This window comes from Schistocerca americana, chromosome 10 (genome assembly GCF_021461395.2).
Source record: "Schistocerca americana isolate TAMUIC-IGC-003095 chromosome 10, iqSchAmer2.1, whole genome shotgun sequence".
NCBI classification, from domain to species: Eukaryota; Metazoa; Arthropoda; class Insecta; order Orthoptera; family Acrididae; genus Schistocerca; species Schistocerca americana.
This window is the reverse complement of record NC_060128.1, coordinates 84,176,743-84,203,672: the sequence shown is the minus strand read 5'-3', so window position 1 is coordinate 84,203,672 and position 26,930 is coordinate 84,176,743. Positions and strand designations below refer to the sequence as shown.

The 26,930-nt window shown below is 43.1% G+C and overlaps 1 protein-coding gene across 1 annotated transcript in view; it reads left to right on the top strand.

Moving 5' to 3' along the window:
• LOC124552252 (protein phosphatase inhibitor 2-like) overlaps positions 1–26,612 on the top strand; it is a 37,074-nt gene extending 10,462 nt beyond the window's left edge. Inside the window, exon 3 of the mRNA XM_047126534.1 lies at positions 26,310–26,612. Within this exon, the coding sequence (XP_046982490.1) occupies positions 26,310–26,612 (303 nt within the window). The remainder of the gene's footprint in view (positions 1–26,309) is intronic.
• The last annotated feature ends 318 nt before the right edge of the window (positions 26,613–26,930 follow it).

Here is a 26,930-nt window from a genome sequence, read left to right as displayed (position 1 = left end):
TGTGCTGCTCCTGTCAGCAGTTGTGTTACAAGGAAGACTTACTAGGCCTTCGTATCAGTTCAAATCCCCCTAATTTTACCTTAATTTCTTTGCGCGAGATACATAGAGGAGTAAGCAATGTGCTCTTTGACTCTTGTAGCTGCGTAGGAATGCACCTTCTCCAAACTGCAGTAGCTACATACACCGGCGGCAGTTATGTACTTTACATCTACATGTGCACTACTACCCTTTAATTTAGACTTTACTGCCTGGCAAAGGGTTCATCGAACCACCTTCAAACCACTTATCTACCACTCCACTCTCGAAAAGCGCGTGGGAGAAGTGAAAACATAAAACTTTCTGTGCGAGCTCCGACTTCACTTGCTTTATTACGATGATCATATCTCACTATGTAGATTGGCATCAATAAAATACCGGGTGATCGAAAAGCCGGTATAAATTTGAAAACTTAATAAACCACGGAATAATGTAGATAGAGAGGTAAAAACTGACACACATGCTTGAAATGACATGGGGTTTTATTAGTAAAAAAAAAAAAAAAAAAAAAAACCAAAAGTTCACAAAATTTACGACTGATGGCGCTGGACAACAAAACGTCAGTGACTGCTACCGTGACGGATGAGAGGTATGCCGATATGTTAGCCTGGCTGATAAACACCTCCTGGAACGTACGATGTTTATGCAGGACGGCGCTCCACCCCATATTGCTAGACGCGTGAACGATTTCTTGCGCGCGTTGTTTGGTGATGATCGTGTGCTCAGCCGCCACTTCCGTCGTGCTTGGCCTTCCAGGTCCCCAGACCTCAGTCCGTGCGATTATTGGCTTTGGGGTTACCTGAAGTCGCAAGTGTATCGTGATCGACCGACATCTCTAGGGATGCGGAAAGACAACATCCGACGCCAATGCCTCACCATAACTCCGGTCATGCTTTACAGTGCTGTGCACAACATTGTTCCTTGACAAACGCTATTGTTGAGGAATGATGGTGGACATATTGAGCATTTCCTGTAAAGAACATCATCTTTGCTTTGTCTTACTTTGTTATACTAATAATTGCTATTCTGATCAGATGAAGCGCCATCTGTCGGACATTTTTTGAACGTTTGTATTTTTTTGGTTCTAATAAAACCCCGTATCATTCAAAGCATGTGTGTCAATTTGTACCTCTCTGTCTACATTATTCCGTGATTTATATAGTTTTCAAATTCATTCTGACTTTTTGATCACCCCGTATTTTCGCATTAAGAGGAGAAAACGCAAATGCTTTAATTATTGCCACCCCCAATTAGCGTATCATATCCGTGAAACTGTCGCCCATATTTCACGTAAATACAAAACAGGCATTTGAACTTTTTAGACGTCCTCCGTCAATCCTATCTGGAATGGACCGCATACTGCGGAACAATACAGAGCTATTCAAAAAGAAGGAACAGATTTCAAACACTCATTGCTACCAAGCTGAAAAACATAGAAACATAATTCCAACATTCCTGGAAAGAGAAAATTTCAAACTGTTATGTATTCAATGTGAGCACCATGTTGTACACGACAAATATTAAAACGATTGCTCATTTCCTGCTCACACGAAGCAGCTGGTCTCTCTTTATCGACTTCCCATTTTCAACGATGCGATGACGCAGACTTTCAACAGTGTCAGGAATAGAGGGGATAAATATGCTGTCTTTCACGTAACCCCACAGATAAAAGATGATTGGTCTGGAGACGTGAGAGGCCACTGGCGATGAGTTCATCTTCTGCTCCCACTCTTCCAATCCAACGCCTTGGAAAAGTGTCATTCAGGTAACGTCGGACGTGAGAATTACCTGAAAGACACCATTCCAGGACGTTGGACAGCAAAGAGAATTTCTCTAAGCACGTTCGACATTACCTGAATGACACCATTCCATTGGAAGAGGAGGCGCAGAAGATGAATTTCATCGCTGGTGGACTCCCAGGCCTCCAGATCTGTTGTTGTTGTTGTTGTTATTGTTGTTGTTGTTGTTGTTGTTGTGGTCTTCAGTCCAAAGACTGGTTTGATGCAGCTCTCCATGCGACTCTATCCTATGCAATCTTCATCTCCCAGTACCTACTGCAACCTACATACCTCCAAATCTGTTTAGTGTATTCATCTCTTGGTCTCCCTCTACGATTTTTACCCTCCACGCTGCCTTCCAATACCTGATTGGTCATCCCTTGATGTCTCAAAACATGTCCTACCAACCGATCCCTTCTTCTAGTGACGTTGTTCCACAAACTCCTCATTAGTTATGTGATCTACCCATCTAAACTTCAGCATTCTTCTGTAGCATCACATTTGGAAAGCTTCTATTCTCTTCTTGTATAAACTATTTATCGTCCATGTTTCACTTCCATACATGGCTACACTCCATACAAATACTTTCAGAAACGACTTCCTGACACTTAAATCTATACTCGATGTTAACAAATTTGTCTTCTTCAGAAACGCTTTCCTTGCCATTGCCAGTCTACATTTTATATCCTCTATTACGACCATCATCAGTTCTTTTGCTCCCCAAGTAGCAAAACTCTTTTACTACTTTAAGAGACTCATTTCCTAATCTAATTCCCTCAGCATCACCCGATTTAATTCGACTACATTCCATTATCCTCGTTTTGCTTTTGTTGATGTTCATCTTATACCTTCCTTTCAAGACACTGTCCATTCCGTTCAGCTGCTCTTCCAGGTCCTTTCCTGTCTCTGACAGAATTACATTGTCATCAGCGAACCTCAAAGTTTTTATTTCTTCTCCACGGATTTTAGTTCCTACTCAGAATTTTTCTTTTGTTTCCTTTACTCTTCTGCAGACCTAACATTTTGTAACTGGTGTCTGTGGGGTTACGTAAAAGACCGTGTTTCTATCCCCCCTACGCCCGGACACTCTTGAAAGTCCGCGATATCGCATTGTTGAAGATGGGAAGTCGATAACGAGAGACCAGCTGCTTCGTGTGTGGCAGGAAATGAGCCATCATTTTAATATTTCTAGCGTAGCACATGGTGCTGACATTCAGTGCATACAAATTTAGACTTTCCTCTTTCCAGCAACGTTGGAACTGTTTCTATCTTTTGTAATTTCGAAGCAATAAATGTTTGAAACCTATTCCTCCTTTTTGAATACCATGAACTGTAGTAGAGGACGAATACCAATAGTGTAGGTAGTCTCGCTACTAGAACTGTTGCGCCTTCTGAGTGGTCCGCCATAAAACAGTCTTCGCTTCGTCTTCCCCACAACATTATCTGATCGATCAAATTTCAGTTGTACGTAATTGTAGTTCCTAGACATTTACTTGAATCGACAGCCTTTAGATTTATGTGATTTTATTGTGTAAGCGAAATTTAACGCAATTGTTTTAGTACTCATGTAGCTGACGTGATACTTTCCCTAACAGTCAGTCGTCACTTTTTGCAGCGTACTGATATTTTGTCTAAATCATTTTGCCATTTATTTCGCTCTTCTGATGACATTTTTTGTTGTACTCTTCTGTCTGTAGACTGGTTTGATGCAGCTCTCCATGCTACTCTGTCCCGTGTTAGTCTCTTCACATACGAGTGACTACTGCAACCTACGCCCATCTCTACATACTTACTGCATTGGGTTCTCTCTAAGATTTTTACCCCCCCACCTCCCCCACTTCCCTCCAGTACTAAATTGGTGATCCCTTAATGTTTTGAAATGTGTCCTATCAAGCGATTCCTTCTTTTAGTTAAGCTGTGCCACCATTTTTTTTTGTCTTCCCAGTTCTACTCAGTACCTATTTACTAGATGGTAAATGATAGCTTCAGCTATAAACAATCAAAGATGGCTGCTGAGATTGTCTCCTACATCATTTATACAAGAACATCAGAGGGCCTGTAACATTTCCTTGGGAAATTCCAGATATCACTTCAGTTTTACTCGATGATTTTTCATCGACTCATACTGTGACCTGACTGACAGGAAATCACGAATCCTTTCGCGTAACTGAGGCAGTGCTTATAGAGCTCTGTGCTTATTCCTTGATACTCAGGCTTAAACAGAGAGAAGGAGAGGGTAGGAGACAGTTTCGTAGCGCCAAGAATTACGATTTATGTCACTGGCGAAGCATCTGAAATGAGGGTACGGGAGAGAGACAAATACCTTTTAAGATAACTTCTCACTTTTTGTCACTGGCAGTATTTGTCATTAAGTCAATTATAATCGTATGAGAACAGAAAAAGGCAGAGGACTGAGTCTTCTTTGTCGGAAGAGGACTGCAGGAAGTTGCTGTCCAGCCAGGCACCACCTCAGGTGACAACAGCAGCATCTCATTTGGCGGAGGTGTGTAAGGTGTCAGGCAAATCCAACACCTTCCATGAAAACCCTGACATGATAGCAAGTCCGGCAATATGACACATAGCTCCGAATAAATCCTGACATTAAATTAACCAAAGTAATACGATCAATGACTGAGCAAATGGAATACCACAGACTAACACAAGAACGCCTAAATGCATGTCATACCTTCCCACCGTGAGACAGACGCAGTTCCGAGGGGAGAAACGAGAGCAGAAGCCGAGAGCAGAGCCGTGTAGGCTAGAAGGTCCTACGATGAGGGACGGACACCCACGTCGCCAGCCGACCGCCAAGACCACCCCCAGCCCATGTTAAAAGATACAGCCCTCCAGAAGAACAGTATAGATCTTACAATAACACTAAGAGTACCACACCAGCTGCAAGTTTTAGTGTGAGACTATATGCGTCTCTATTACGTAGCAAATATTAAAAACATTGCCCCACCACGAAAAGCATAACGTTTCTCATTGGATAGACAGAATTTTTGTAGGCGGAGCTTAAGGTTGACATTGAGAGCCTGATTGGTCAGATGAAAACACAGCCAGATAGTTTTTTTAAACCTACTTCGGTAAATTGTAGTAAGGAGAAGTTAGGAGAGAGTTGCTTCCGAGACGGCGAGGTGAGCGGAGCTGTGCCGCCCCCTGACGCTGCCTAACCACCGACAAGGTAATGAACGCACGCGATGCTGCATAAGAGTGCATAAGGCTTCACTCAGAACTGCTGAAGTCTCATCTGTTACATCCCCTTTTTACGTAATACTAGTGTCGATCGTCAATTAAACTTCATGGTATTCACATTTGCTATTTGAAGTTAAAATCTGAAACGCGATGATTTTTCTGTTATATGATTATTGAAAAGCCACACCAGCCACTGTAATTTACGACAAGTTAGATAAGTAATTAAAGATAATTGAGGGTCACTGTAGACCATCTTGATAGTTTTCTCTTTTATGAAACTTAATTTAAACCTAGATTATAGATGTGATATGGCATAGGTCATCCTTCGATCCATTATAGAACTTGGAAACCCATTCAGGGAATATTCGTTCACATTTTGGTTGAACGCAGTTGGTTTTTATCATCCTGTATTAAAATATTTCCTTTTATCAATAGTGCAATTTATAAAGAATGTTTTGTGAGTAGAATAAAAATTCCAATGGTAAACTTGACTGATTTTTCGACGTTATTTTACCAGCTAACTAAAAATAGGAAAGCCTTGAACCCCTTCCACTAAATTTAGTTAGTATTAAGATTCTTTTACAGGGAGTGCAGTGGAGCTGATGCTGAAATCATTAAGTATTTGGTTATATCATCGCTAGTCTCACTGAACTCTTCTGAACTCTACATGTCATGTGTGGTCTGGCGTCTTCTTACCAGCAACAGGTCCCAGTTTAAAGATACTCAATTCACTAAAAAACATGCTCAGAGTGTCGTTGTGCGAAAGTGGTAGGGAGACAGGACCTAGAACAGACACCATGCAGAATGTTAGAGCTGAACTTAGATGGAAGCTGTTGCTACAGAGCCAAGGACTGGTTCTGGAGGTACTTCAGCTCCCCTATGCAGACTACACATATGGTGAGGTCCAGCGGCCACTGCAAAGTGAGCTGTAGGGAAGTTCGAGAGATTTTCAACGATTTTCAGTAATTTCAGTCTTAAGTGGAAGACTCGCTTGCATTTAGTTTCAACAGCTTTCAACTCTAGTCATGGATGCAAACGCATACGCTTCTGTAGTACTACCATTTTTTAATTAAAAACAAATTTTTTTTCCAGACTATCCTTTGACAGTCGTGATAAGACATCCACGAATATACGAGGTGCGACAATAAAGTAATGAGACTGATTTTCTACGCAAGATGTGGCAACCCTGCAGGCTTGCGCAGCCACAATATCTTTGACCTTAGTCTATAGACTGCTTCTACTCCAAGCGGCACATCTATGCAACTGCTCAGTCGTTCATTGTCCTGTAGTAAGTTAAAACGTTTTTGTGTCTCTCGTCACGGAAATGGAATCGCATAATATTGCGCAACGGTATGCCATTACTTTTTGTATTAAATTGGGTGAAAACACGACGACAACTTACGGTAAGCTTCAGAAGGCTTTTGGAGAGGAGGTTATTTCAAGAGCTCAAGTTTTTCGTTGGCATAAAATGTTTAGTGAAGGCAGAACGAATGTTGAAGATGAAGACCGCAGTGGACGACCATCAACCTCATCGACGGATGTCAACTTGGCCAGGATGCGTGAACTCCTACGATCTGATCGAAGATTTTCCGTGAAAATGATTGCAGAAGAACTGAACACCAATCGAGAAACGGTCCATCTAATAATAACTGAAGATCTTGGTATGAGAAAGATTTGTGCAAAAATGGTCCCCAAAAATCTCATACCACAACAGCGAGAAACATGGAAAAATGTGGCAGCCGATCTGTTTGAGCAAACGGAAATCAATCCAGAATTGTTGAGCCATGTTATCACTGGTGATGAAAGTTATTTTTTTTTTCTGTACGATCCAGAGACAAAACGCCAAAGTTCGCAATGGTGCTCAAAGGGATCACCCAGACCAAAAAAAGCTCATATGTCAAAGTCAAAAGTGAAATGAATGCTTGTGTGCTTCTTTGATTCCAAGAGAATTGTTCATAAATTGTGGTTGCCTCCTGGACAAACAGTTAACCAATATTACTGCGAAGAAATTTTAGGAAGACTTCTTAAAAGGATTCTTCGTGGCCATGCCAACATTGCTGATAATTGGATTCTGCATCACGATAATTCGCCATCCCATACTGCTCTGTCAGTACACCAATTTTTAACCTCAAAACAAATTTCAGTACTACCACAGCCACCTTATTCACCAGACATCGCTCTGTGCGACTTTTTTCTATTTCCAAGAGTCAAAACGGCGGTCAAGGGACACCATCTTCAGACAACAGATGTCCAAAAAGCTGTGACGAGGGTCTTGGAGGATATTACAGAAGATGAGTTCCATAAATGTTACATGAATGGCAGAAGCGCTGGAAAAAGTGTGTGCATTCAGAAGGGAACTACTTTGAAGAAGACAACGCTAAACTTGACTAAAACGGTAAGCAACATTTTTTTCACATCAGTTTCATTACCTTATTGTCGCACCTCGTAGATGCCTTATCCCAATACCCACTCATCTGAATCACATTCCAGATTCCACGACCTTGTTCGTCAAGGTAGTAAACTATTATTGTTAACAATGGCCTTTGCATTTTCGTGTAATAAATTAAACAAACTGAGATCGTTGTTAATTTCTTAGTTAAAAGAACACCTTTATCATTGTTTTGGTGGAGAACAATTTTATTGTGTCAGAAATATAGGCACATTTGAATGTATCCAATTAAAGATGGACATTTTGAAACCACCACCACCCACAAATCTTAAAAGTGACAATTTACACTGCCCCTCTGTGAAAGTGTCTTTCTGAGTAGCTTCTCACAATATATTCTTCAATCCGATTTTTTGCTTTTATCTCCTTTGTTTTTATTTATTTAATGTTAATTCTGGAACTTAAATTTCTTCATGTTGAACATGATATTCTGATATTTGCTCTGGCCGTGTAAAACCCATTAGCATTCGAAGAGCGTCCGCTGTTATCATTTAATTCCATCTTGTGTTCTTCGTGAATGCAAATCTAGAGAGATGACTAAGGACTTTTGGAACCGCTCAACTTATTTTCTGCCGCACCTTTATATATTGAATCAATATTGCAGAGAAGATTGGTCATCTAATACGTTCAGCGTCTCTGTAATAATCGACCAGTTACCAAGTGTTGCGACTGGTATTTTGCCCTGTAAGCTATTACAGATGAATAGAACTACAGTAGTATTCGAATGCAGTATTGGTGATGTGCTGCTTGAGACAGTAATATCTATTAAATATCCAGGTCTAACGCAGAAAAACAATATGAAATGGAAGGAGCGCCTAAGGTCGGCTGTAGGGATGGCGAATGACCGGCAGCAGGTTATTCGTAGAATTGTTAGAATGTGTAGTTCGTCTATAAAGGAGACCGTAGTGAACCCATTCTTGAGGACTGCTCGAGTGTTCGCGAGACCAATCGAGTCGAATTAAAGCAAGACGCTGAAGCAAGTCAGAGGCACGCTGCTAGATTCGTTGCTGGTAGGTTTGATGAACACGCGAATGTTAGAGAAACACTCCGTGAACTCAAATGGGCAGCTCTGAAGAGAAGAACACGGTCGTTTCGCAAAATTTTGTTGAGAGAGTTCACAGAACCGGAATTTCCATCCGACTGCAAAATATTTCTACTTCCACCAACGTGCATCTCACGTATGAATCACAGAGACAAGAAAAGAGAAATCTCGTCTCGTACAGAAGAGACAATCGAGAATGATTTAGAAGTGGGTATTACATCGGTTTTTAACATGGTCGGAACTGAAACTTCTTTGGCCACTTACAAGTCTTCATTCGTCTTCCTAAATATGAAAATACACCATATCCCAGGTCTACACCTCCTTCCAACTATCGTATGGGCGGCTTTGATACAAGGTACCCTCAGCCATGCACTATACAGGGTGATTCAAAAAGAATACCACAAGTTTAAAAATGTGTATTTAATGAAAGAAACATAATATAACCTTCTGTTATACATCATTACAAAGAGTATTTAAAAAGTTTTTTTTTCACTCAAAAACAAGTTCAGAGATGTTCAATATGGCCCCCTCCAGACACTCGAGCAATATCAACCCGATGAAACTTCCTGGCAGATTAAAACTGTGTGCCCGACCGAGACTCGAACTCGGGACGAGTTCGAGTCTCGGTCGGGCACACAGTTTTAATCTGCCAGGAAGTTTCATATCAGCGCACACTCCGCTGCAGAGTGAAAATCTCATTCTGGAATATCAACCCGATACTCCAACTCGTTCCACACTCTGTGTAGCATATCAGGCGTAACAGTTCGGATAGCTGCTGTTATTTCTCGTTTCAAATCATCAATGGTGGCTGGGAGAGGTGGCCGAAACACCATATCCTTAACATACCCATAAGAAGAAATCGCAGGGGATAAGATCAGGGCTTCTTGGAGGCCAGTGATGAAGTGCTCTGTCACGGGCTGCCTGGCGGCCGATCCATCGCCTCGGGTAGTTGACGTTCAGGTAGTTACGGACAGATAAGTGCCAATGTGATGGCGCTCTATCCTGCTGAAATATGAATTGTTGTGCTTCTTGTTCGAGCTGAGGGAACAGCCAATTCTCTAACATCTCCAGAGAGTGTGGAACGAGTTGGAGTATCGGGTTGATATTGCTCGAGTGTCTGGAGGGGGCCATATTGAACATCTCTGAACTTGTTTTTGAGTGAAAAAACCTTTTTAAATACTCTTTGTAATGATGTATAGCAGAAGGTTATATTATGTTTCTTTCATTAAATACACATTTTTAAAGTTGTGGTATTCTTTTTGAATCAACCTGTATAATGGCTTACAGAGTACTTATGTAGATGCAGATACAATGATCGTAAGTGTACATGAGATGAGTCTCTCAAGAAAATCTTCGGTAATACTAGTCTCAAAGATAGCAGCCGTTCTGCTGGTCCATTGTGGAGGACACTAGTAACATTCCTGGAGGATTTCGTATTCCTCATGAGTCACTGCATATGTGTGAGTGGCTTCCGTTCCCCGTCACTCCCTTTTCTCCTGTCTCGGCTTCACTCAACAGGCAGCTCCCTCACTTACTAGTGACCCAAGAGGTAGCGGGCTTTACCGTGCATATAAGGAAACATTGCGGCTAGCTGTGTTACAAGACTACGTGAGGTGCCCTGGTGAGTAATTGGAATGCGTTGCCTCTCTGCATTCTATGACTTTACAGTCTATGAGTAAGTGGGCACAGCCATGTGGAATCCATCTGCCTATACAAGCTGCGCATGCAGATTTGTCATCATCAAACGTAGTATCAGTCGTCATTAGCAACGTCGGCCAAGCCATCTGAAATTTGTTCACTGTCTCTCTCCTGTACAACACTCAAGTGATATATGCCTTAGGTCGGCCACGAGTTTGTGGCGCTCCCACTGAAACCCTATTACAACTTGTATAATACGAGGGTGAGTCACATGAAAACATTAAACTCGCAAAAACAAATCGAAATTTCGCGCCGGTATCCTGTAAGTTGGTAAGCGTGCTACAAACAGCTTGCAGAATGGCCTGTAGGTGGCAGCATAGTGCAGATGCACACATACCGTCGCAGTATCAATATAAAGATTGCCTCCCCACTTGCGACTTGCACCAGGAAAGAACAGCGTTCTGTTGTTCGGTTTTTGCGTAGTGAAGGTGTGAAACCTATTAAAATTCATCGACGAATGAAGGTTCAGTACGATTATGCATGTTTGTCACAGCAGCAAGTCTACGAATGGAGTAGGAAGTTCGAAAATGGTGTGACTTCAGTGGAAGATGCTCCTCGTCCAGGTCAGGCACAACGAGTTGTGACTCCACAGAACATTGCAGCAGTTGAAGCCATAGTGAAGGAAAACCGCCGAGTGACACTGAATGACACTGCAGCATATTTGCAGATTAGTTATGGGTCAGCACACCACATTGTGCATGATGTGCTCCAGTTTCACAAATTGTCTGCAAGATGGGTACCACGGCAGCTGACTCCTGAAATGAGAGAACGACGTGTTGATGCTTGTGAAGAACTTCTTCGGCACTTTGAACGAGAAGGTGATGGTTTCCCTGCAAGAATCGTTACTGGAGACGAAACCTGGGTTCACTTCCACCAACCGGAAACGAAGAGAGCGAGCAAGGAATGGCGCCATTCTTCATAACCAAAACCAGAGAAGTTTCGAACAGAACCATCAGCAGGGAAGGTTATGCTGACTCTCATTTGGGACGAAAAGGGTGTCATTTTGGAGCATTGCGTGCCTAGAGGGACCACTGTCACCAGTGCATCATACACAGACCTCCGAAAAAATCATCTGCGGAATGCAATCAAATCAAAGCGACGTGGATTGCTGTCAGCAGGTGTCCTTTTGCAACATGACAATGCGAGGCCCCACACTGCCCGTACAACAGCTGCAACAATCACAGACCTGCATTTTGAGTGTCTTCCTCATACACCATAGTCACCAGACCTTGCCCCATGTGATTTCCATACGTCTGGACCACACAAAGACGCAATGGGAGGAAAGAAGTTCCGTTCTGATGAAGAGGTACGCCATGTGGTGCACGAGTGGTTGCGCCGACTACCGAAAGAATTTTCTTCTAAAGGAATTTATGCATTTCGTAAGAGCTGGAGGACTTGCATTGAGCGGGGGGAGATTATATTGAAAAGTGATAGAGCTTTGTACCACGTCTGCACAATAAATAATATTTAAAAAAATATTCAATGGTTTCATTTGACTCACTCTCGTGTAACTTGACATCAACAGAGAAAAGCTTTCTCGTCCTTAGCGCGTAGCGAATCCATTTTGAAGAGGTGGCCACCTTAGCGTGCTGTCGCCTGCTGACCTGTGCAGTTCTTGAGAGATGACCATCTCGCAAGGAGAGGTTTGCAGGCATGGGATCAACTTTCTGAAGCAGTGGTGTAAGCTATTTGTATAGTCCCAGGTAGCAGACAGAGCAGCCATTTACCATGGTGGGCTTTCGTTTGTGGATAACTGACAAAAAAAATTCAGATTTCTTGTGAACCACGAGAGAAGCGGTTCCAGTGTTGCCCATGGGTCGCAGGTGTTGGGAGTGCCCGTCACCTCGCTCGTAGGTAGGCTTATCTGCCGGGTAGCCCTGTGGGTGTCGTGGGGTTTCCTACCGTGGGGTTTCCTACGAGCAGTGGCGCACTAAACCTGTCAGAGGCCCGGGCCGGCTAAACAAATTGAGGCTCCACTTGCTGCCCCCCTCCCACCCTCCTCACCACACAGGAGTTCTCCGAGAGTTTCAAACGCAAGCTGAAGGAAGTCCCACATTGCTTATCATCTTCATTTTGTGTCGTGATAATTTACAAGGTATAACGTTATTTTACGTAACACTGAAAGTGACTGCTCTCGTAATCTCGTTGCTATTATTTAATAGCTATGTTGCCCCTTATACAACAGAAATCATTACACGATTTCTGTTGTCTGAATCTATTATTTATGTTTCGCAACCAAGTCGGCATAGAGCGAGCGGGGTGTATAAAAATGAATTCCTATTTCCCAAACCAAGAGGAAATTCACTGTCTACAGAAAACTTCGTTCAGTGCATGGTGGAGGGTACTTTACTTACGGATTTCAAAAAAAGCCACAGTGTTCCTCCGATCTTGATGAAATTTTCTACATTTGATCTTTAAAACAAGGGGAACCTCACCAACTACGTGAAATTTCATACGGTGTAGGGCGGAGGGCACCTTACAACAGAATTACACACCGTTTGACTGATCAACTTGGGAGTTGGCTTATGTATGTATGTTTTCGTGGTGAAGGCACTTACACAAGCCAACGTATGCTGGATGGCGGAGGGTTGGCCTACCTTTAAATACATTCAACATCATTCCATCAATCTGCAAGAAAGTAGGCAGATATACGTATTTTTTTCATAGACGGGTAAAGAGGAGATGGCATGACGGAGGCGGAGGAGGAGATATACAGAGAGAGGAGAACTTGATGGGGGCGGGGAAGGGGGAGGAGGTGCATCCAGAGAAGTGAGAGAAACAGATTAAAAGAGAGAGTGAGCAGCAGGTAAACAGAGAAAGGGGGAAGGTGATGAATGACTAATAGAACACTGTAATAAATATATAAATTAGGGGTGTTATTGTGAATTTAGAAAAAGCGGAGGATGAGGCGGACGGAGATGCGAATATGGATGGTGAAGGAGAGGAGGATGGAGAGGAGGAGGAGGAGGAGGAGGAGGAAGTGTTGTGAGAGAGTGGGGCAGATGGAGGAGGTGGAAAGAGAGACAGATGGGTGGAAGGAGGAGGTGGATAGGGAGACGAGTTAGGACTAAATGGACAAGAGAGATGAGGTAAGAGGGGATGAACTGACATAAAACTGGGATGAATAAATATCCGGGCAACACCGGGTTTACTGTTAGTAATTAGATAAAGACTTACTCGACAATGGGCGTGTTCATCTGAAAGAAATTACAGAATATTTCCCTATGGTTAGATGCGACGTATAAATTCTCGATAACTAGTGTTGTTGTTGATGTCTACAGATGATAAAATTCGGTGCTTAACATAGATGACTCTACCAAAGTTCATCTAGTTGGAATTTCACCTTTATAAAATGAACTACATAATAATCAGCTGAAAAATGCTCCTGTTGGAGCACAATAATGGCAAATATGATCGTGTTTAAAAAATGAAAGCTATCGACGACGACACTGTCTGAGAAACGGAGACAACACTGCACTGAGGGTGAGCGACTGGAATAGACAAGCAGTGGGGGGAGGCTCAGTTCGCAAACACCTCCTTAGAGAACCGGTTTGTCAGGACAGCTTCGCTACCTGCTGCACCCTTCTAGGAAACCCCGCATAGCCGCCCTATGGCTATGGAGCTAGCAGTTGCCCACCCCCGCCAGTGGGAGAGAACCAGTGAAAGTAGGGTCAGTACGCCGTGTGACTTCCCACACGCCAGCTGTCTGCCCACGCCTGCCCACTGCTACCTGCGTTTTTTTTTATGTTTATTTGGCCTTTGAGTGTGTACTCAATTTAGCCATCGGCAACACATAGTGACAATGTACACATAATTGAATAAACAAATACAGAAATGCATATTTACAAGAATAAAAAGCTTAACTGTTACAGTTTTGTACATAATGTTTTAAAAATTGAATTGAATTGAATTGGAAAATAATTAAAAGTGTCTTGGCTTACAATTCACACCAATTCTGAAACATCTTCATCAGCAAGACATATTTATAATTTATGTACACCATTAAAACCCACAGATTATAACCAGTACTCTTGATGAAGTTAACTGTTACTTTATACAGACGAACGTCTTTAGTACACAAAAGAGAAGAAGCTGATTGAGGAAGATGGTAGCCCATACTCACAAGGGAACCTCTCCATCGCACCCCCCTCAGATTTAGTTATAAGTTGGCACAGTGGATAGGCCTTGAAAAACTGAACACAGATCAATCGAGAAAACAGGAAGAAGTTGTGTGGAACTATGAAAAAAATTAGTAAAATATACAAACTGAGTAGTCCATGCGAAGATAGGCAACATCAAGGACAATGGGAGTCTAGGAGCGCCGTGGTCCTGTGGTTAGCGAGAGCAGCTTCGGAACGAGAGGTCCTAGGTTCAAGTCATCCCTCGAGTGAAAAGTTTAATTTTTTATTTTCAGTTTATGTGACAAACTCTTATGTTTTCATCACTTTTTTGAGATTGATTATCACATCCACAAGAAAACCTAAATGGGGCAAGGTAGAAGAATCTTTTTACCCATGTACAAGTTAGGTGGGTCGACAACATATTCCTGTCATGTGACGCACATGCCGTCACCAGTGTCGTATAGAATATATCAGACGTGTTTTCCTGTGGAGGAATCAGTTGACCTATGACCTTGCGATCAAATGTTTTCGGTCCCCATTGGGGAGGCACGTCCTTTCGTCTACTAATCGCACGGTTTTGCGGTGCGTTCGCAAAACACAGACACTAAACTTATTGCAGTGAACAGAGACGTCAATGAACGAACGGACAGATCATAAGTTTGCGAAAATAAAGAAAGTAAAATTTTTGGTCGAGGGAAGACTTGAATCAAGGACCTCTCGTTCCGCAGCTACTCACGCTAACCACGGGACCACGGCGCTCCTGAGCCCATATGTTCCTTGATGTTGCTTATCTTGCGCATGGACTACTCAATTTGTACATTTTACTAATTTTTTTTCATAGTTCCACACAACTTCTTCCTGTTTTCTCGATTGATCTGTATTCAGTTTTTCAAGGCCTATCCACTGTGCCAACTTACAACGAAACCTGAGGGGGGTGCGATGGGGAGGTTCCCTTGTCAGCAATGTCTTCAGAAAGACCAACCGTTCACGGTCAAATTTGGGGCACATAAATAAGATGTGGTTGACATCAGCTTCCGACTCAGGATCACACTCATATGCTGGTGAACTGTAAACGTTGATCCGATGTAGATGTTGTGGGAAAGAGACATGATTGAAGCGGAGTCTTATTATGGTAGAAACCGTGAATCGGTCCAGATGTGTCCTCATGAACCACGGCTGTGAAGGAATCCGAGGTTGTAGCACTGCATAATAGCCGCCTTTTGTCTGTTGAGAAACGTTCCACATTTCCTGCCATTGTTGTCTTGCGTGATCCTTGACTTCACGTAAGTAGTCAGTATAAGGAAGGAGCAGATTCAGGACGGTGCCTAAGGTTGCCGCTTGTTTGGCTAATGCATCAACTTCATCATTATAGAGGATACCAGAGTGGGAAGGTACCCACAACAAATGGATCGTCCGGCCCGTGCGTGTGCTGCGAATATATTCAGATATCACATCCACGATGTAACGGTTGGTTGTTTTGTTCCATCGACTGTACTGAATGTTTTTAAGAACGCTTTGCGAGTCAGATACTATCAATACCTTGGGGAAGGAAGTGCTAGAGACAAACTTAAGTGCTTCCAAAACTGCAACTGTCACCGCCGTAAAAACAGAAGTGTTCGTAGGCAGTTTGAAGGTTTTGCGGATCTAGATCTGAAGGCAGAAAAAAGCGCATCCTGTACACTCTTCTTGCGGAATTTTGGAGCCATCCGTATATACACAGAGAGAACCCGGCCATTGTGCTTGAACGAGACGATTGAAGCCAACGTTGACATTAGTACTGTCCAGCCAGGTTGTACTTAAATAATGGAGTGGGATCTGGGAGCAGAGCGTTTGAAGATCATATTCAAAAACAGGCAGATGCGCTGAACGCCGTATAGAATGTATGACAGGTGACCAAGTGTCACAGCTGGCACTTTATTCCTTCTGTGGGATGCAATCCACAGTCGATAAATGCAGTCTCTACTTTGATAGACGGAACTGTCCATAATGGCCATGCCTTGAATGTAGAATTTGTCCGATAACATTTGGCGCCTAATGCTCAAGGGCATCTCCCCTGTTTCTATTAAAAGGGCGTTGGTGGGCGTCGATCGCATGGCTCCAAGACAGGTACGAATGGCTCTATATTGAAAATTTGGAGAGATGAATCTTTGACGCAGTGTGGTAGAATTGACAGCCATAGTCTAATCGAGATCGAATTATCCCTAGGTACATTGTGAATAAAACACTCTGGTGCGCTCCCCACCAGACACGAGTGAGTGATCTGATTACCTTCTTCACACTTGGTAACGGTGGACCGGATGTGGGGCGCCCATCTTAACCGAGAGTCAAAAATCATCCCCAGAAATCGAACGTGAGACTTTATTTGGAAGGTGTACTTGCCACAGGTAATGTCATCTTCAGTGCGAGCTGTCGTCGAAGTGGAGAAGGGAACGACTGCTGATTTCTCAGCCTAGATCTCCAGCCCATTGATAGAGAGCCACTCATCGATGTGTGCGATGGTTGTGCTTAATGCCGTTTTGGCCTGAAGATACGAAGCAGCAGTAGAATAAACACATATATCATCAGCATACTGTAGGATTTTTGTGGGGGGAGTAAGTATGCGTTCTAGGTCGTGCGTATATAGAGTATACAGGAGAGGACTTAAAATTGCACCTTGCGGCAAGCCCTGGGAGACATAAAAAGGTCCGATCATGGTACCTTTGAAACGGACGTAGATCGTTCTTTGAGTAATCGGGGTACTGATACCGTAGATCATCTGTGAAGGAATTCCGCATCCTGCCAGCTTGTCCAAGAGTATCGGTATTTGTACGTGATCATATGCACCCTTAACGTCAAGAAAAGCTGCCACTACTGTCTCTTTCGTTTGAAAGGCTGACGTGATATCCATATTAAGCAAAAACAGGTTATCCATGGTCCCTTTGCCTTTTCGGAAGCCGTATTGACTCCGAGGTAACAAATTACTTTTTTCAAGCCACCATTCTAGTCTCCTTTTTACCATTCGTTCCAGTGATTTTGCAACTCACGACGACAAGGCAACAGGTCGATAATTAGTACCGACATTTCGATCTTTACCACTTTTGAGAATTGGAATTATTACTTGCGTCTTCCATGTTGTTATGAGGTCTTTCTTCATCCAGTACTGATTAAAAATGTTCAAGAGAAAGTCTTTCGCTTCTATAGGCAGGTGTGCAAGCATAGAGTAGTGTATATGATCAGTGCCAGAGCAACTATCGCTCGATACTTTAATAGCTTCGTTGAGTTGTTCTTTAGAGAAAGGACGAGGGAGAACATGGTAGCGGTCTTCTTCAGCAGGGAACCGATGGTTTAAAAATGGCACCGTGGGAGGAGCGATTGTATCTATGAATTGCTCTAACCAGGCCGTGGTAGCAGGAGGGGAGGAAGACAGTCTTCCTGTTCTAAAAGCTTTTATTTTATGCCCGATGCTTGCCATACTGGTTTCATTATTTAGGGGCAGGCAAAATTGTTTCCAATTTTTCTTCAGGAATTTGTTAACTCGCGCATTCACTTTTTGCACAGCCAAGAAGTTGTCCAATGAAGGATTCTGACGATAGGTTTTCAAGGCGAGTCGTCGCTTCGCAACTTCCCGAGAGCACTCAGAATTCCACCAAGGAGGAGAACGGGTCTTCATTACTGTAAACTCTTTTTTCTTAGGGATGCTGATGCCAGCTGCGACGTTCATAACATCGAGTAAAACTGGGTATGCATCTTCGTCTCGTAAGTCACGTCTCGTATTTGCGAGTGCCCGCCGAACCGTTTCCTTATAAGAGGCCCAATTGGCTTCCTTGATTTTCCACGGACTATTAGAGTAACAGATGCACGTAGTATCGAAGTTGATGTTAATGTGAAACTCTATTGGGAGATGATCGGATCCCATTGAATCCTTTTTAACGCACCAATTAGATATTTCAGTAAAGCAGGGGGTGCAAAGAGTTACATCAGCTGCGGAGGGTCTACGGAGAGGTGAAGTTATCATAGTAGGAGAGCCATCGTTGAGTATCACTAGGTTATTATCTTCGATAACGCTTATCAAGGTCCTGCCGTTCCTGTCTGTCACGTCTCCTCTTCTCGCTACATGGTGGGCATTCACGTCTCCAGCTACGATAAAGGGAGGACGAAGCTGACTTACACTCCTGGAAATTGAAATAAGAACACCGTGAATTCATTGTCCCAGGAAGGGGAAACTTTATTGACACATTCCTGGGGTCAGATACATCACATGATCACACTGACAGAACCACAGGCACATAGACACAGGCAACAGAGCATGCACAATGTCGGCACTAGTACAGTGTATATCCACCTTTCGCAGCAATGCAGGCTGCTATTCTCCCATGGAGACGATCGTAGAGATGCTGGATGTAGTCCTGTGGAACGGCTTTCCATGCCATTTCCACCTGGCGCCTCAGTTGGACCAGCGTTCGTGCTGGACGTGCAGACCGCGTGAGACGCCGCTTCATCCAGTCCCAAACATGCTCAATGGGGGACAGATCCGGAGATGTTGCTGGCCAGGGTAGTTGACTTACACCTTCTAGAGCACGTTGGGTGGCACGGGATACATGCGGACGTGCATTGTCCTGTTGGAACAGCAAGTTCCCTTGCCGGTCTAGGAATGGTAGAACGATGGGTTCGATGACGGTTTGGATGTACCGTGCACTATTCAGTGTCCCCTCGACGATCACCAGTGGTGTACGGCCAGTGTAGGAGATCGCTCCCCACACCATGATGCCGGGTGTTGGCCCTGTGTGCCTCGGTCGTATGCAGTCCTGATTGTGGCGCTCACCTGCACGGCGCCAAACACGCATACGACCATCATTGGCACCAAGGCAGAAGCGACTCTCATCGCTGAAGACGACACGTCTCCATTCGTCCCTCCATTCACGCCTGTCGCGACACCACTGGAGGCGGGCTGCACGATGTTGGGGCGTGAGCGGAAGACGGCCTAACGGTGTGCGGGACCGTAGCCCAGCTTCATGGAGACGGTTGCGAATGGTCCTCGCCGATACCCCAGGAGCAACAGTGTCCCTAATTTGCTGGGAAGTGGCGGTGCGGTCCCCTACGGCACTGCGTAGGATCCTACGGTCTTGGCGTGCATCCGTGCTTCGCTGCGGTCCGGTCCCAGGTCGACGGGCACGTGCACCTTCCGCCGACCACTGGCGACAACATCGATGTACTGTGGAGACCTCACGCCCCACGTGTTGAGCAATTCGGCGGTACGTCCACCCGGCCTCCCGTATGCCCACTATACGCCCTCGCTCAAAGTCCGTCAACTGCACATACGGTTCACGTCCACGCTGTCGCGGCATGCTACCAGTGTTAAAGACTGCGATGGAGCTCCGTATGCCACGGCAAACTGGCTGACACTGACGGCGGCGGTGCACAAATGCTGCGCAGCTAGCGCCATTCGACGGCCAACACCGCGGTTCCTGGTGTGTCCGCTGTGCCGTGCGTGTGATCATTGCTTGTACAGCCCTCTCGCAGTGTCCGGAGCAAGTATGGTGGGTCTGACACACCGGTGTCAATGTGTTCTTTTTTCCATTTCCAGGAGTGTATTAATTGTCTCCAGTCATCTTCCACGATACTGTGGTGGGGAGCGTTATACAACGAGACAACTGTAAAGGTTTTGTGGGCAGTTCGTATTTCCACAGCAACTAATCCAAGGTTGGTGACAGGTACGTGTAACGGGTGTGGTCGATGCGGCAGCGAAGTTTTTACCAGTATAGCTACGCCGCCCCAGCCATCGAGACGGTCTTCCCTTACTATAGAATAATTTTGAAAGCGAACAGTTCGTTCGAATTTGAACCAAGTTTCACATAACAGAAAGATATCAGGCTGACTTACGAACAGTTCTCGTTGCAGGCTTTCTCTATTAGAATTAGCCGATCTCGCATTCCACTGCAATACTTTTAAAGCCGCCATAATTTAGGGAAAGAGAGATAGAAATATGCCAGTAACGAGGTGCCGGATACCTGCGGGTTCCCAACTGCCTTCAGGTGGAACAGCCTGTACTAGACACTTAAAATAGTGTCCAGTTTCAGAATGAACCCATAGTATAGCGTCGAGTTATTTGGGTAGTATTCTGAAGGTTGAGTGTTCACATCTGTTTTTTTACGTCTTTATCGAAATTACTGTGACCATTATTTTTAGTCAGTTATGGTGTAAACAATTTTTATTTTTCATCTGTTTCCACATCATTTACATCACCGATTCAACTTTTTCATTTGTTCTCATTTTTGTTTTCTTTTATTCTGTTTTCATTTGGCCTCCATTCTTAACTGATTTTAATTATTTTCGTTCATCTATTGTAATATTTAAACGTTTAAAACTGTTGATCTAACTGGCAAAAAACAAAAGGCGAAATAATCTATTTGTATTGGCTATGCAATGTGATCAAATATTTATTTTCCATTACGTACGTTTCTTGGATGGTAATTGTCATACAATCATTTAAACCATAAATTCTTGCCACACACGTCACAGATGGAGATTGAAACTTAACAAAGTTTTTTTATTACAAGGTGTACAACCTTGCTTCCGCCGTTTGCGGATAGGTGGCGACAACGGTAAGTAGCGGTCGAAAGAAACAGATCGCATACGTCAGGCAGTTAGCTCTGACCTCGGTCAACATAACCTCATTCAAACATTAGTCGATCTGAGTCTGCATCATAAAGTTGTTCTTGATTGAAAATGTCAGTTTACGAGCCAATTGTGGTGATAAACATATCAGTAAATTAGCCTACTATGCCTATTTACATTCACTACTTTCATATGGCATCATATTTTGAGGTGATTCGTCATTAAGAGAGAAAGTATTCATTGCACAAAAGGGTGTAATCAAAATAATAGCTGGGGTCCACTCAATATCACCTTGCAGACATTTATTTAAGGAACTCAGGATATTCACGGTACCTTGGCAATACATAAATTCACTTATGATATTTGTTATTAATAACCCACCACAATTAAAAAAAAGCGAAGTGCATAGCTACAACACTAGATGAAAGGATGATATTCACTATTCTGAGTTAAATCTGACTTTGGCACAGAAAGGGCTGAATTACGCTCCCACAAAAATCTTTGATCATTTGCCAAATAGCATTACAAGTCTGACAGATAGCCAGCGAACATTTAAATAAAAATTAAAAGAATGACCACTCCTCCTACTCAATAGATGAATTTTTAGGTCTGCTGGAAAAAATTGATATACTGTAAAAAAATTTGATTAATTGTTTTGTGTAAAGATAACTCACGTAAAGTGACACGTTTCACATCATTACGAAATGTCTTATTGTAACGTCACCGGTTTTTCTAGTTGGTAGTTGATAGATTAGTACTGATCGGCCCTGGCAAAAACTCGGCGATAGTCGGTAGAGCGGTAAAGAGACGTTACAAAAAACTGCGCTGAACTGAACTCTCGACGTGTGCGTGATATTTACTTCACCAACTGTGACCAATATTACGCTACTCGTCGTAATTAACTCTTTTATATCCGATGGTTTAACAGTTGCTATAAAAATATTAATGATAAGTTCAATTCAGTTCCACCAACACCAACTTCCCCATAGTTTGGTTGTAATTTCAAATTTCTAATAAGTCGTAACATTGCGATTGCTTCCTAACGTCAAAGAGTTTCTATACATGCGCCGAGCGCTTCAATCAAATATTATCGCAGCACGCAAAAGATCACAGTTGTTTCTCTAAACAATTTTGTAATTTGTAATGAGTAAATTGGCACGAAAAGGTGGTTTATTTCACAATAACAATCACTTCCTAACAAGGCCGTGAGGAAGAAGCTTTCCGAGGTGGCGGTTTTGGGGGGGGGGGGAGGAGGAATTTATAAATTATCTGCTTTAAAACTATTGCCCAGTTCCAGAGTCCATTTGCAATTACGAATGAAGTTAATTGTCTATCACTGTTCAATGCCTAACTAGAGTTGAGTTCGAGTTATCTAATTAAAAAGTTCACTTTGGACTAATATAAGGTAGTCCTCCATCTGAATTCTAAACGATGTTATAGTCGAAGTCAGTGTTTCGTTTCACTGCGTCATAGTAGATGATATCAATCCTCGAAAAACAATCTAACCGCGTCTACATTTACGAGGATTCAAGTAAGTCTCACCAGCTTCGGCTAACTTTCGTAATGTAGAGACAATGGATCAAATTTTCCTTAGCCATTACTCACGATTCTCAAAGAGTACTCACACAAAGTATTCTTTGAGATCGTTGGTTCTAATTAGCTAATTTTAATTATAATGATTTTGCGATTTACTATGATTTTGAGTTCACTGAGATTCTATCTTCCTTTTGTAAGTTGATAAATTACTAAGTATAAGGTTCTTGTTTCAACTACTGGTTATTATTCAAATAATAGTGATAAATGTAGGATGATCAGATGCAGCTGTTTAAAAAGGAGGACAGGCAGCTTCGAAAAGGAGGACAAAGGAAGAAAAATGAGGACACATCAAACGGGTCAACTGCAGATGAGGATACTACCTGTCAGCTTTGGACAAGTCACGTGACTGCCGGTGGTGATTCCCAGAGCAATATTTTTTTTTATTTTAAATTAAAAACATTGATTGTGGTGACAGTGTGGGATCAATTGTTTTTATATTTACGCCTAGTTTTAAGATTTCACAAAGACGGCTGCCTAAACGCCACTCCTGATTGGCTACTTTCATTTGACTTGTCCAAAGTTGACGGGTGGTAACCCCATCTGCAGTATTCACCATCAAACATACGTTCAATTTAAATAAATGAGTTTATTATTTATACACATAACATACATACATTCTTTAACAATTATTGATACTTCTCGGAGTAACCAATTTTTTGCAGAAGTTTAGGCTTACTTAACAGATAATTGTAAAATGACACACATGAAAATTCTTTTAAATTATATTGGACCATCAACAGACCTTCCACTGATTCAAAGTTTAATCTATTCCTCTTATCAGTCCACTGTGTGGCAGTTAGGGAAAATATTCTTTTGGCATTAGCATTATGCCCTGGAATACTGAAAAAGTATTCAGCAAGCTTCAGCAACTCTGAGTGACAGTCAACTTACTTACTGTGACAAAAAAACTTTGCCCATTTCTTACTACAAGATAAAGTCCTAAATTCTGCATCATCATTATTCCTTTTTAGAAATTGCCTGAAATTGCAGAACTGATCAAAGCATTTTGCATCTTTAATTTCAAAGGCTTTACATTTCTACTTCTTTTGTCCTGTTATGTCAACAAGACGGAATTGTTTACAAAGCGAAAAACATAATACCATTCACCTCCTTTCATTCGAAGCACTGCTACCAACATCTACAATTCAATCAGCAGCTGACGACATGTAAACTGCACTTCAACCTTCCGAATACAAATAAATTGAATGACTACGAAACAATGAAATAAAACCATGACAGTTGATATGTCGAGTTATTTCTTACCTTTATTGGCCACTGCGACGTATGTTCCGCTCTATATATCTTATATTCTGCTTCAAATTCATCCCTCCTTTTGTTGAAAGCCGGATATTTGCAGGAAAGGACATCAGAAAACGTACACTTTCGTTTAGGCATAGCCAAATATTTTACGTAACTCACTCAGTTAAAAATTACACTCACATATCACACATGCACTACAGGAAGCCTAGCCAACGCAAAGCGAAGATACGAAACCAAAATTTTAAATAATCGATATTTGCATTCGCTTATAGTCGATCAACGGTAACATCGACAATCCTGGTGCCACCAACTAACACCGCCTTCGTGTGTGTTTATCACGAAGGCTGTGCCAATAGTTAAAGTATTTATGAAAAGAGCAATAGAACGTGACGAATTATTATATTACGCTCAACTTTGCGAAAAAGCCGGGCACTATAAAAATCTGCCCGGACCCCTGACAAAGAGCAAAAATGGCGGACATATCCGGATTAATCCAGATGTCTGGTCACCCTAGATAAATGGAACTTTGGTTACTTGTTCATTTGAGAGGTGGCATGAGCCCCCTCTCATATTTCTATCTTACTCTGAGTAATTCGATTTTCCTCTCTAATTGCATGCGGTGAAAAGTTGCTATTCCTTCACACGCAGACTTCCCACGCAGTGTCTCTCGTCACACGGGTGGTCCGGTGACAGGCAGGTTCTGCTGATCTTGAAAGGGTTAAGCTGATGGGTGTGAGGGAGTCGAGTGGATGCTTTCCAGACGCCGACATTGTTATGAGAGCGGCGTCGACACGCCCGCAGGGGCCTGGAGGAGTGGCTGGGCTAGAGATTCCGTTACTTCGCAGAAACTTTAGTGAAACCACTTTCTGGTGGGCTACCAGCGAGGCGTGGGAATGACTTGTGTTCCCAGGCAGTCTTGGCGGGCAAATTCCCGCGTTTCCTGCAAAATCATAACTGTGATTGGCTTTCCCAGGGAATAGCTCTGTGACGTAGCAAAATCGGCGCAGAAATTGGCGCCAAGTATCTCCATTGGTGGACTCGTAGTGCGTCGGCAATAGAGTGGAATTTTCCGCCGGTTTTCGAGTTGCTGATTGGAACGTTTAACCACGACCACTGTCGTGGGAGCGGCAACGTTCTGTGTTCGACTTGTGCGGGTGCTCTTGAGGAGAGTCGGCTCTCGCCTTTCGGTCAGACTAGGTTACAAGACTGAGCTCTCACTGCTCGTTGCTCTGGACAGCCTGCCTTCCATTGGCTGTCTAAGATACTTTCATTTAATTGTAACTGTTTGATGAAGTTGCTGAAGTTTCGACTTCAACGTAACTTTCCGAGTACAGTTGGCAATTGAGCATTCTGCGTACAAGTGGCCTATGTTGTCCGTCTTGAGCAGTTTTGGCTAAAGTCGACTGTATCGGAGTTACTGTGTGACTTCGCTTGTTAAAATCAATCGCTGTACCATCAGTGATTGTGTGGCGAACCTTCTTCGTCTCCCTCAGAGGCGCATTTGCATTGATAGGAAGTCTTTCGTCTGGAACAACCAGACCAGGATAATTTGTTTCGGGATATACTCGCGACGTTATCATCACCATGACGGGACGTCGAAGCAACCAGCCATCGCTTCCGATACGCCAGATCGTGTCTTTGCAGTTAAGAAGACAGGTTGGTAATGTATGTCCGCAGCACCGGCAAATTAGGGAATTTGCTCTGTGATAATCAGAGCTCGGCAGAGCGTGCCTGTTCCCGTCTTTTTATTACGTGGTTCTGTCTTGGATGTTCATTGCCCAAGTTCTCGCTACTGTAGCAGCAATTAATGTTGGGATGGCTGGGTGTTTCTCTTAAAATTTGAGTTACAAGGAATTGGCTCCACATACCACTTGGTCATAAATGTCACAAGCTAGTTTATGGACAACTTCACCTTCACAGCATTTATTTGAGTATCCAATTTGACGTATTGTAAATGTTTCATGTGTTTTGTTATTATTTTGAGTTTAGTCATAATAAATCAAATTGTTATTTTGGACAGAACTTTCATTCTGTGGATTAGTAAAGTAACCCTTTCATTTCTCACTACGTTAATGAAACTTTCCTTTATCAAATTAATTTCTGTCAAATTAAGTTATTGCAGGTGCCAAACTCTTTTCTACTCCACTTGCAGGGTCAGTTACAGTCAGTTTGCGTTTCTTCTTAATCCATGTGCAACAGCAAAAGTAGGAGCTAGAAAAGGGGGGCTTAGAGCATCATTTCCATATGAAGATCCGAGAAGAATTTAATGTTAAATACACTCCTAGCCCCGGCACCTCGCACACTTTTCATGGAATTTGGAACTATTTTTTATGATCTATGGAACAAGTATTAACGTATGTACGTACATATGTATGTATGTAATTTGCTTGCGAGGTGGTTTCAGCTGTTCAGATCGATTTGTCCCCCCATGTGGCAGCTGGCAGCCCCATGTAGTGAACCTCTACACTGTCCCTCTGCCATCTGCACAGGTAAGGGTAAAGTTATTTGTGTGAACTCTACCTCCAGCTTGCCCTCTGTTGCAGTCGGTGAGTGCCTGCGACCTGGCGTCGAAGCTGCTGTCGCTGAGCTCGACAATGCCGACGGTGGTGGAGAACCCGGCAGTGACTAACCACAACACCTCCAACACGTCGCTGTCCGAGGACCTCTCGGACATGGACGAAGAACGGCTGACGGAAGATGAAAAGAAGAAGAAGCTGGAGTTCGAGCTGCGTAGGAAGGCGCACTACGACGAGTTCAAGGTTGTCAAGAAGATGCCACCTCCCGAAGAGAGCGATGTGGAGGGCGACAACGACGATTCCAAGAAGAAGCGGAAGAAGGGCAAGTAGGGGGGACTGCGGGGAGACTTCACTTGTGTGCGACTCGGCCCGAGGGGACAGTGTGAGCCAGACCCTGGATGTGGGCGTGTTCCATCTCCTGTTCCTGTTGTCACTGCTAGAAGCCGCGTTTATTGTGAGTGCTTTGTGAGGGCGTGGTTTCATTTATTGTGAGAGACAGAGAAAGCTGTCTGGTGGAACTATCTTTCCACTGCACGTTTTACATACTAACTGCTATACAATGTTTGCAGCAGTGGAATGATTTTTTTATAAACTTTCATTACTTGTGCCATGCTTCGGCAGAGTTTCTTTACTTCTCATTCTGACTGT